Source organism: Myotis nattereri (assembly GCF_964212035.1).
Source record: "Myotis nattereri genome assembly, chromosome: 1".
NCBI classification, from domain to species: domain Eukaryota; kingdom Metazoa; phylum Chordata; class Mammalia; order Chiroptera; family Vespertilionidae; genus Myotis; species Myotis nattereri.
Window position 1 is genome coordinate 130,706,781 of NC_138075.1, and position 12,905 is coordinate 130,719,685.

At 39.6% G+C, this 12,905-nt stretch overlaps 1 protein-coding gene across 3 annotated transcripts in view; it reads right to left on the reverse strand.

Annotated features, from left to right (window-relative positions):
* Positions 1-2,230, reverse strand: part of LOC308533329 (coiled-coil domain-containing protein 144A-like) — a 63,509-nt gene extending 61,279 nt beyond the window's left edge. For all 3 annotated transcript variants that reach the window (XM_081111270.1, XM_081111269.1, XM_081111268.1), the window contains exon 1: positions 946-2,230. In XM_081111270.1, the coding sequence (XP_080967396.1) occupies positions 946-1,956 (1,011 nt within the window). In that variant the 5' untranslated portion in view covers positions 1,957-2,230. The remainder of the gene's footprint in view (positions 1-945) is intronic.
* Between the last annotated feature and the right edge of the window lie 10,675 nt (positions 2,231-12,905).

The following is a 12,905-nucleotide window of genomic DNA, read 5'->3' on the forward strand; positions in this document are numbered from 1 at the left end:
TGAGAGTGATGATAAAAATATATATATGAAAGTACATATGTTTGTTATTAAAATATCTAAATAATATTCCAATGATGATATACAATGCAGGTGGGTACTTGAAATATTGGGGTGACTATGTTATACAGTATATGATTATCTAACCACAATCCTATACATATGAAACTAATACAAAATAATATTGAATGTAAACTGTAACTGAAAAGTAAAATAAAATAAAAATATCTTGATGTGATCATATTAGAATTCTAAATTCTAAGGTTTTCTTTCAGTAAGCCATAGAAGATTGCACACACTATAGCACAAAAATAGATGAGTTTGGTTGGGGATATTTGTTTATATCCCTTCTGTCAGTCATAGTTTCCTTCACTTTTATTGTTTCTGGGACGCTATTTATGGGTATTTTAAAAATTAATTTTAGAGAGAGAGGGAGAGAGAGAGAGAGAGAGAGAAACATCGATGACATAGAAACATAGATCGGCTGTCTCCTGCACACACTCTACTGCAGATCCAGCCACAACACAGGCATGTGCCCTGACCCTGAATTCAATCAGGAGCCTCTTGGTTCATGGATCAATGCTCAAATACTGAGCCACACTGGCCAGGATACGGGATGTAAATTATATTTAAGCCAATGAACTTAAGAAATAAAACAACCCTAGTGCTTATTACATTTTTTAAACAATTTCCTTTATACTTTCACTGGTTCAGAAGATGACATAATACATAGCTAAATTAGTTTCCCAATTCATAGGGAAGACTGACAGAAAGATCTAAGAACAAACCTGAGAACGTTTTCTTAAAATCCTATTACTTAGTTGACTGAATCTATTTATATTTACAATTATATATTTAGACAACCTAATTTTACACACAAACTTTTTTCAGAATGGATAAGAGAATTGATAAAGAGAAAAAACAGAGTAGCAGAAAATGAAGTTCTACCTCTTTTTGAAGTTGAATTTTCTCTCTTTTCCACGCCAGGTGTTCTGCTTTTAAGATGTATACCTTATTTTTAACCTTTTGTAATTCTTCATTTACATATACTCCAGGTGTTCTGTCATTGTGCAGTGCAGAGGAACTCTCATCTTTTAATTTAGAGTCCATGCTTTTACAATAATTAGCACGGCAATGATCTGCACATAATGGCTTCTGGAACACATCTTGATTTGGCTTTGTTTCCTTATAAGCATTTGTAACAGCAGGCGTATCGTGGCTTTTTAATTGAATCATAGGTTTTGTTTCATTACAGCGGACAAGCCACAAATCAAAATGGCCTTTCGGATCACTAGACTGAGGTGTAGGTCCGATGCCTAATTTCCAATCCGTGGTATTTGGGTTCATATTTTTTGTCATCTGCATAGCAAACTCTTGGTCTTCTCTCACTTCAGATGTAACTACTGCATGTCTTTCTTTTTTATTTTCTGTATCATTATAAAAAATCTCATTTTTGTTCAAAACGTGTTCAACGTCAGATTTGTGATCATTTTCAGAGTGTAATTCCTTTTCTCTTAAACGAAGCTCAGATGATGATGATGAGGGAGAGTCTGCTGGGGACCCAGGGTCTGCTTGAGATGGAGAAACAATTTTGAGAGAGGTTTCTTCTCCTTCAGGAAATGTTTGTAATGCTGCAGAGACAAACTTTCCAAATGCATCTTTCCCCTCACAATCAAGCATTTTACCTGTCAAATTAGAAGGCCTTTGTCTTAAGCTTGCTCCTTCTTTAGAGTTATCACGTAGTGGCTCTTCCTCAGGGCACTCCGTCATTTTGAATTTTACAGAAAATTCAGGTGACTTCTGCTTTGACTCATCTTTGGAAAGTTGTAAGTTCTTCCTCTGCTCTAATGTGCCTTGTTTGATGCCTATTTCCTCCTCCTTTTGCACAGAAGGGTGTCCTGAATATACAGATGTATCTTCTTTGTCACATGCCCTATTCATTTCTGATTCCTGAGACATTTTTTCTAGATGCAAAGGTGGAAGGTGAATTTGCTTGCTTTGATTTTCAGATGTCTTTGCTGTCAGGATACATGTTTTTGAAATAACTTTATCCTTGAGTAATCAAGTATGGACAAAGATAAGTTAGAATATAATTAAAATTTAACTGTTAGGATTCTTAATCTATGATTAGCTACTCCCAAATCACAGGATTGAAACTAAGAAGTAAAAAAATAACTTGCCTTGGCCTAAATACAAATAAAAATATGAACCTAATTTTGACGCTGTTGGAGTTAAATAATTCATTAGATGTTAAATAAATTACCAGCTGAGTTTTAACATTACAAAGCTTCCTTCCTCACTTAAAATATTTCACCTCACCATATCCTGAATATTGAGTCCTTGCAGTGCATTTCAGAATTTTTTAGGGGTGCTCCAAGATGGAGGCAAAGAGGCAAAAGTTAAGTCACCTCCTCACTGGGCCAAATTGGAATGACAAGTAAATTACATAACTACCAACATGAACACTAGGTGAACATTCGTCTTATAACCAAGGATCTATAGAAGAAGCCTGAGCTACACTGGCAGGAAGGACAGAGATTCTAAAGGTAGGCCCCCACATCCACTTGTGGTGGTTGAGAATGCAGAGGCATGTCTCAGTGCAATGGTCCCCTGAGGAGCATGTGGTCTCAACCCCACTCTGGGGTCCAAGCCCTGAGAACCAGAGCTGAGAAGAGTAGCATACATGACATCCGATTGTCCTTCAGGAAGAGGTGGGAGTCTCCTAGAATCCCAGGAGTCCTTTTAAAGGGTCAGCACATGAGTATCATTCCCACCACTCACCCTGGGCCTATGAAGAAAGGGTGGTTCAGAGCAGACTGGGAGTCACGTGAGGAGAGACTGCTTTATGTGGCTCTGGGAGAGAGCTTTATGGCCTCTGGGTGCCCTCCCTGTGCTGAGTCGCTCTCCCACAATGCCCACAGATACCATCACCCTTGGGTCAAGTCCTCCCTTCCTTCTGGCGTCAGCCTGGGAGATGTACTAGCCCATCATCCTGAATCCTTGTCCCCAACCCTGTGGAGCTACACAGTACAAAGGAGCCAGCTGCCTGGGCCCATGGTGTACACTTTCATGAAGATCTCTTAAGAAGGTTGAGATAGCTGAAACCGGTTTTGCTCAGTGGATAGAGCGTCGGCCTGAGGACTGAAAGGTCCCAGGTTCAATTCTGGTCAAGGGCGTGTACCTGGGTTGCGGGCATATCCCCAGTAGGAGATGTGCAGCAGGCAGCTGATCGATGTTTCTCTCTCATCGATGTTTCTAACTCTCTATCTCTCTCCCTTCCTCTCTGTGAAAAATCAATAAAATATATTTTTTAAAAAAAGAAGGTTGAGATAGACTGAGGAGGTGTCAGAGACTGAGTTGTGTGACTTTGGGTTGGGAAATTTTATTCCCTTGCTGGTCTAATTGAGGTCACCTTTCTAGTGCCAAGCCCTCTCTTCACACAGCCAAATCTTGATACTTGGGGCCTGATGAATTCTGCTGGCCCCACCCTACCAGAAAGGTCCACAGGTCCCCGGTGGGTGATAACTGGCATTTGTATACCCTGGGACTTGTGCTGAGTGGCCTCACACCCAGAAATGAAGCCCAGTTTAAATCTGTATCAATCAGGTAAACACCACTTGCACCTACCTGATGACTCACTTACCTCATGCAACTCACATACCAACAGGAGCTCTTTCAGAGACTGACCCCAACAGAAAGCTGGTAGGTGGAGGTGGATCTTGGTATGACTTTGGCTTTTTGCTCAGCTGCCCCATGGGCTTGGTGCTGGTAGAAGGAAGCATTGCTGTGCAGCTTGGCCCCTTCCAGGTGCACCCAGGCCCAGCAGAGGCAGTCACAAACTGGATCGCTTTGTAGCTCCACACAGGTAGCCCAGGGGAAATCACAGGCAGAGACTGACATTGACTTGCAACAGAGTCCCTCCCAAGAGGCCCCAGAACCAACACACTCAGTGGGGGGCTTCAGAGCATGACCCAATTAGCTTCACAAGCAGAACACGCAAACAGAAATCTGGGCAGGCACCACACCGAGCTGGCATGAATTACTTCACATGGGGTCGATCTTTGAACAAAAGCTTGTATGCTGTGTAGTCAGCCGGCATGAGGATCAACCCCACCCATGAACAGGCCAACAGCAATGAAAATTCTACCAAAGGAGGGCTCACATAACACAATAAAACACAAGTGACATTCTTGGAGCACCTACATCATGTGATCAGAAAGACTGTACCAATGTGCCTCACTAGACACCTAGTTCATAAGGCCATTATACCAAGACTGGGAGGCAAAGCAGATCTACCCAATACACAGAAACAAGTACCACGTCGCAGCCAAAATGGAGAGACAAAGATGCCGCAAATAAAAGAATGGGAGAATTTCCCAGAAAAAAAATCTAAATGAAATGAAGGCAAGATACAGAGCTCAAGAATATGGTTACAAAGATCCTCAAGGAACATAGTGAGAACATCAACAAAGAGGTAGCAAGTATAAAAAAAGGACAAAGAAACCACATAAGATAACCACTCAGAAATAAAGAATACGATATCTGAAATGAAAAATACACAAAAAGGAATCAATAGCAGATTCAATGAAGCAGAGAATAGACTCATTTTTAGAAAAATATATTTTATTGATTTCAGAGAGGTAGGTATAGGGAGAAAGAGAGATAAAAACATCCATCATGAGAAAGAATCATTGCATGCCCCACACTGGGGATCAAGCCCACAACCTGAGCATATGTCCTAACATGGGATCGAAGCGTGACCTCTGGTTTATAGGTCAACACTCAACCACTGAGCTATGCCAGCTGGGTGAAAATAGAATCTTTGATTTAGAAGACAAGGTATCAGGAAACACCCAATTAGAGCATAAATGGTGTTTTTTTTTTAAATACGGCTAGTTTAAGGGACTTCTGGGACAACAAAAAGCATAGTAACATCCACATTATAGGGTACCAGAAAGGGGAGAGAAAGAGAGAGAGAGAGAGAGAGAGAGAGAGAGAGAGAGAGAGAGAGAGAGAGAAATGATTTGAAGAAATAATGACTAAAAACTTTCCTGACTGGGTGAAGAAAAAGGAGACACAAGTGCCCGACACAAAGAGAGTCCCATACAAGAGGCCCACAGCAAGACACTGTATAATTATAGACAGTGACAAAGAGAGGATCTTAAAAGCTAAAAGAGAAAAACAGATAGTTACCTACAAGGGAGGCACCATAAATCTATCAGATACTTTCTCAACAGAAACTTTTCAGGCTGGTAGTGATTGGTACAAAATATTCAAAGTGATGAAAAAGAAGGACCTACAACCAAAACTATTCTACCCAGCAAAGCTATCATGTAAAATTGAGCTTTTCACATAACTTAAAGGAGTTCATCTCAAAAAAAGGCAGCGTTAGAGGAAATATTAAAGGGACTTCTATATAAAGAAAAAGAAAAAAGGCAGAGACATAATTATTAAGGGTAACAATAATTATGAAGAATAAAATGGCAATATGTGAGTACTTTCAATAATCCCTTAAATGCTTCAATCAGAAGACAGAGAGTAGATGGATGGATAGGGAAACAAGATCCCTACATGTGCTGTCTGCAAAAGATCCACCTCAGCAAAAGATACACACACACTGAAAGTATAAAGAAATGGAAAAAGGTATTTCCTGAAAATGCACGCAAAAAAGGCCCTGGTCTGCTGGCTCAGTTAGTTAGAGTATTGTCCCAATACGCCAAGTTCGTGTGTTCAATCTCTCATCATGGCATATACAAGAAGCAACCAATGAGTGCATAAATAAATGGAACAAATTGATGTTTCTTTCTATCTCTCTGTCTGTCTCCCTCTTCCTCTCTCTCAAAATAAAAAATAAAAAAATAAACAAATTTTTGCCTTGTCAGTGTGCTCAACGATCAAGTGTCCATCCAGGAAACAAGAGTTCACTGTTTTGATTCCTGGTCAGGGCACATGCCCGGGTTATGGGCCCAATCCCCAATAGGGAGCATGCAGGAGACAGAGGATTGATGTTTCTCTCTCATTGATGTTTATATCTCTCTATCCTCTTCCCTACTGTCTCTCTCAAATCAATAACACATCCTTAGCCAGTTTGGTTCAGTGGGCAGTGTCAGTTTGCAGACTGAAGAGTCCCGTGTTCCATTCTCTTCAAGGCACATGAAAAATGTATTTTTCCAAAAATAAAATAAAACATATTTAAAAAAATTTTTTTTCAAGCACAAAGAAAAGCCTGGGTAGCAATACTTATGTCAGACAAAATAGAAGTTAAATCTAAGGTTATAAAAAGAGACAAAGAAGGCCATTACATAATGATATGGGATCAATCCAACAAGAAGAAATAACCCTTATAAACATATATGTACCCACCAGAGGAGCATTTGAATATATAATGCAAATATTGATACAATCATAGTTAGGGTATTAAATACCCCATTGACATCAAAGGACAGACCTTCTAAAGAAAAAAAAAAAATCAGGAAGGTAACAGCACCCTTAAAGGACCCATTTTACCAGAAGAATTTCATTGATTTTTTCAGAGTATTACACCCTAAAACTGCAAGGTATACATTTTACTCAAGTGCACATGGAACATTTTCCAAGATAGACCACATGTTAGGCCATAAAACAGGCCCTTGTAAATTTAAAAAGATTGAAATCATTTCACACATCATGTCCAGTGACTATAAGTGTGTACCTATTAATAATCACTTTAAATATAAATGGCTTTAACGCTCCAATAAAAAAAAAACACAGAGTACATGAATGGACAAGAAAACAAGACCCCTATATGTGCTGTCTGCAATAGAACCACATCAGCAAAAGATACACACAGACCGAAAGTAAAGTGATGGAAAAAGATATTTCTTGAAAATGCAAAGTAAAAAGGCCCTGTCCTGGTAGCTCAGTTAGTTAGAACATTGTCCCAAGTTTGTAGGTTCAGTCTCTCATCAGGGCACATACAAGAAGCAGCCAATGAATGCATAAATAAGTGAAACAACAAATCAATGTTTTTCTCTCTGTGTGTGTCTCTCTTCCTGTCTATCTGCCTGCCTCTCACTCTCTCTTCTTTCTTTTTTCTCAATAAGTAAAAAAAACAAAACATTATTCAGGAGAATCAAGGTGGTGGCATAGGTAAATGCCTATACTTGCTGCCTCCCACAACCACATCAAAATTACAACTAAAATACAGAATAGCTATCATCCAAAGCCACTGGAAATCTGTCTGAGTGGAAGTACTACAACTAGAGAAGTAAAGAAGAAAGCACACTGAGACTGGTAGGAGACACGGAGGCTCAGAACAGGCTGGTCCGGCACCCGGATGTGTCACTTTTTTAATCAGGAGGGAGACTGCCTCTGCAGAGGCCATCCAGAGGAGCGAGGGATCCCAGCCCAACACCAGACCCCCAGCCCAGGGTTCCAGAGCTCAGGAAAGAAGTCACTATGGGCAGTAAGAACTATGGGCTGTAAAAACCAGTGTGGATTGGGGCTGAGTGACACACAGGCTGCTGGTAGCACAGCTGCTCCTCTTAAAAGGCTGGCACCAGGAACTGCATTTACAAGCTCCCAATTCCTCTGAGCTCCAATGCCAGGCAAGGCTCTGGGAGACCCAGACACATAAGGGGAGAACTAGACTGTCTGGTATTGAGGCAGGAACTCGGGGGCAGCTTTCTTCCAGATGGAGATGCTTAAAGAGGTCATTGTTCTCGTGCTGAGACTTCCCCGGTGCAGGGCTGACTGGTAGCCATTTCTGTTTGCTCTGCCCTGGTGATTCCCTGAGACCCAGTCCAACCCAATTTACAACCTCCAAGCTGTGCTCAATGGCTTTTACATATGAATGATTTGTCCTTTCTCAGGCTAAAAATCTGTCAAACAAGCTGCAGCTGGGCCAGGAAGCCCCAAACCTATCAATAAAAGTCTCAAGAACCAGCACCAGTGCCAGCCTGCCTTGCTTCACAGTTGGGTCTCATCTGGGCACTTCCAAATCTGATACAAAGAAGAGGAATCTTCAGATTTCTCTGTAGCTCCTGCTGGATGGCCCCAGGCAATGGCTGACTTTGTACCTCTCTGGAGACCCAAGAGCCAGTGTACCAGTGGTCAGTGTGAGACTATACCAGATGATAAGTCTTCACATCCATAAATGTCACACTCAAGGGACAGACTCAGTGACCACCAAAGCCCCACTGAAGCCAGTCCTGCTTCATAAGGGTATCTCCAGAACAGCAGCTCTCCCACTATAGTTGCAACTAATCCCCCCAGCCAATTGCCCTGGAGGTCAATTCCTCCCAGAAACACCAATAGAAATCAAGGCTCAACTACAACAAGACTGTGCACACAGCCCACAAAAGGGTGCACCAAGAGTGTCCACCATAAGTGATTGAGGAGGCTGAGCCACTGAGCCCTATAGGACATCTACTACACAAGGCCATTTTATCAACTCAAGGAAACTTAGCAGCTACCCAATACATAGAAACAAGCACAGGGAAACAGCCAAAATGCAGAGACAAAGAAACATGTCACAAATAAAAAAAAACAGAAGAATGTAAACTACTGGATATACAGTTCAAAACCATGGTTATAAGGTTACTCCAGAATCTTCTAGAAACTTCTGAGGAACTTAGGGAAACTTTCAAGGATCTTACTGAGAATGCCAAAAAAAAAGAAAAGGTTCGGTCAGAAATTAAGCCTATAGTGACTGAAATAAAGAATAAAATACAGGGATTCAATAGTAGACTAGAGGATCCCGAGAACCACATCAATGATTTGAAATATAAGGAAGCAAAAAACACCCAACCAGAAGAGCAAAAAGAATAAAGAATCCAAAAATCTGAGAATAGTGTAAGGAGCCTCTGGGACAACTTCAAGTGTACCAACATCCGAATTATGGGAGTGCCAGAAGAAAGAGAGCAAGATATTAAAAACCTATTTGAAGTAATAATGACAGAAAACTTCTCTCTCTGGTGAAACAATTACACTTACAAGTCCAGGAAGCACAGAGAACCCTAAACAAGAGGAATCCAAAGAGGACCACACCGAGACACATCATAATTAAAATGCCAAAAGTAAAAGACAAAGAGAGAATCTTAAAAGCAGCAAGAGAAAAAAAGTTAGTTACATAGAAGGAAGTGCCCATATGACTGTCAGCTGATTTCTCAACAGAAACTATGCAGGCTAGAAGAGAGTGCCAAGAAATATTCAAAATGATGAATAGGGAAAACCTACAACCAAGATTACTCTACTCAGCAAAGCTATCATTTAGAATTGAAGGTCAGATAAAGATCTTCACAGACAAGAAAAAGCTAAAAGGGTTCATCACCACCAAACCAGGATTATATGAAATGCTAAAGAGGATTTTTTAAAAAGAAGAAGATAAAGATAAAAAATATAAACAAGGAAGTGATAACAAATACCTATCTATCAACAATTGAATCTAAAATCAAATGAATAAAAAATCTGATGAACAGAATAAACTGGTGAATGGAATAGAATCAGGGGCATGGCAATGGAATGGATTGATGATTCTCATTGGAAAGGATGTGTGGGGGGTGTAGGAAGAGATTAGACAAAGATTTTATATGCATGTATGCATTACCTAAGGACACAGACAATATGGTGTTGACGGCCTAAGGTGGGGCGAAAACCAGGTGGATGGATGGGGCGAAAGGGGGAATATCTGTAGTAATCACAACAATGAAGATTAATTTTAAAAAATTATTCAAATGCAAACAAAAATAAGCTAGATAGCAATATTTATTCAAAAAATTTGAATTTAAAATTAAGACTTTAACAAGTGACAAAGGAGGCCATTACATAATGATAATGGGGTCAATCCAACAAGACACTCAACCACTGAGCTATGACAACTGGGTTAGAATAGAATCTTTAATTTAGAAGACAAGGTAACAGGAAATAGCAATTATTCACCTACCATAGGAGCTGAGTCTAAAAATTAGACTCAGAGTCTAAAAAATATTGATACAATCATAGTTGGGGGTTTAACACCCCATTGACATCAATAGGTAGATCTTCCCAAAAAAATCAAGCACAATGGTATCAAACTAAAAATTAATTACGCACACACACAAAAGAACACCTGAAAACACACATGGGGGCTACATAACCTGTTACTAAACAGTGAATAAATTAACATTGAGATCAAGGATAAATCAAATGATTCCTTGAGACAAATGAGATGAAAACATGAAAAACCAATAGGACATAGTGAAAGCAGTCCTAAGAGAGGAATTCAAAGCAATGCAGGCCTACCTCAAGAAACAAGAAAAATCTCAAATTTATGATGTAACTTCATCAGAAGACATGTTTTAAATGAGCCTATTGCATTGTTGTAAAAGAACAATATGATCTTAATTCGATCACTTGATTGACTATTATTCTGATAGTATTCTTGTTTTTTTAGATAGTAAAGTTCACCAAACAGAAAATAAACCACTTTAAAGCGAGAAATCCTGTAGCATTTGGTACATGTACCATGCTGTGCAATGACCACCTCTATTTAGTTTCAAAACTTTTCATCACTCCAGAAGGAAACCTCATTACCATGAAATAGGAACTCCCTATTCCTCCTATCAAAGTCATCTATGAATTAACTTATTGTCAAAATTACATATAAAAGTAATCAGATAATAAAATGAACATATTTTCCACCCTGGCCTGCATGGCTCAGTTGGTTGGAGCATCATCGCATGCACCAAAGGGTCACAGGTTGAATTCCCACTCAGGGTACATACTCAGGTTGCCAGTTCAATCTTGGTTGGGACCCATGCAGAAGGCAGCCAATCAATATTTCTTTCTCACTTCTCTCTCTCTCTCTCTCTCTCTCTCTCTCTCTCTCTCTCTCTCTCTCTCAGTGGCTCCCTCTCCCTCCCCCTTCCTCTCTCTCTAAAATCAATTAAAGAAAATATACCCTCACTTGAGGATTTAACAACAAAAGACTCATTTTATATTACAAACATAAAACAATGACAGGTAGGCCACTACAAAATTTTAAGTTAGGCTACATAAAATTATATTGAGATCAGGAAAATTACTTTCACAAGGGAGCACGTTACCTTGAAGTCTTCATTGTGTGATACAGGCCATGCATCATCAATGCCAGATTTTTTGGAAAGTCTTTACAGTAAAATATACAACAAAAACGAGTGAGTTAATACTGTAAAATAGCAACAAAAAGGGGGCGGGGGAGATCAAGCTGGGAAAAAGGAGTCATATGTAAAATTTTAAACAATAAAAAAGGGAAAAACAATTAAGAAGCAACAAAAAATCTAAGTGAAAGATCAGCTACCTATAAATGAAATAGTTTCTTGATACAAGTAACACCAGACCTCTGTTTTAAAAAATATTTTAGTTACCTATTTCTGCCACCACCTCTCCCAACCTATGATCAATTTAATGAAGGTACACTCTGCTTGAGCTTAATTTGTTTTCACCAATTAAGGGCAGACATAAGTTTTGCTCCCTGAACTGGAACACATCTGATGACCTACGTCCAGGTAGGAAGATATACTGATCCTTCTTCAACATCTGTCCCTGATTCAAAGACTAATCAACGTCAGAAAAAATGGCAGTTTTGCTTCTTTAACATGGAAACCACTTGTTAAGGAGAACCTATTCCTTCCTTTTATCCTAAAACTGTACAGGAAGTTCCCTGAAGTGGTTGAAAGTTAAAAGTCCAAATGTCAAAGAACAAATGTATCCCAGATCACCCTTTGCAGGCTCCATGCCAGTCTCCAACATTTACATCTTCAGCCTGTGAGGCACAGACTCCTGAAACAAGGACAGGCTCAAATGACAAAGAACAGGAGCTCTCAATTTTCCTTGCTCCTTGAAAACAATCTAAATGGAGTCTCAGTAATTCACGCATAACATAGGCGTGCTACCAACTCCATTACTGATCTGACATCTAGTCCTACCTCTGCCCAACCCTCCGTGTAGATGAGAAGCACATCAGCTAATTGGGAAAACAGGTAGCAGTGAGAAGACACCTGCCTTGGGGCATAGATCTATGTAGTTCAGCAATCCCCGTCCCCTAGGCCTCAAGGAGACCTAAGCCCCACTCTGTGAATCAGCATTCAGGTAGCTAACATCACAATCCTTTATGCGATCAAAAGATCTTTCCAGTAGCTCCCAGTTTTTAAATATCTTTCTAAAGAAAACTTGAATGTTGCTAGTTCCTCCAATTAAACAAACTAACAGAAGAGCAGCAAACTTGTCAGGACTTCTTTGAGCCCCATATTTTAATCTGCCTTTCTAGAGAACTCCCGACACCCTATGGCCTTCCTTCTTAATACTTTTCTGTAACTTGTCACAAACCCCAATATTCTCATCTCCTTTCTAAAACTCTTATTTCAACCTTCACCCAGTGTTGTTCCTCTTGAAACTTAGACAGTCCTGCTAATTCCATTCTTATCCTCTATTGACTGTGTTCACTACCCAATCTCTGTATGTCTATTATTAAAACTCGCCAACAGAATGATCAAGAAGAGTACTACACTTAGCAACCTGAATTTACATATGAATTCCACCACTTTTTATATCCCCATGAGTCAATTTAAACCAGTTTCCAAGAGTCCATGTGAACAACCACTGGGCCAGGATATTAAACAAGTTAAAGTACTACAGGGAGTTTTGATGAATTAATTGATAGCCTTCCTCAAAGTCCTGAAATTCTACGTGCCTGTCTTTCTGTCTATGAAAAAACGAAGAACACTGGAGCTGGCAGAGTAGAAAAAAAATTACACAATAAAAGACACACCAAAAAAAGCAGAGAAGAAAGTAAAATAAATAAATAAGTAAATAAATAAATGTCATGGAAGAGGAAAGAGGGCACTAGGGAAAAAGAAAAAAACTTCATACAACTAGACAAAGTTACAACCTGAAGGAAAATCCACAGTGGG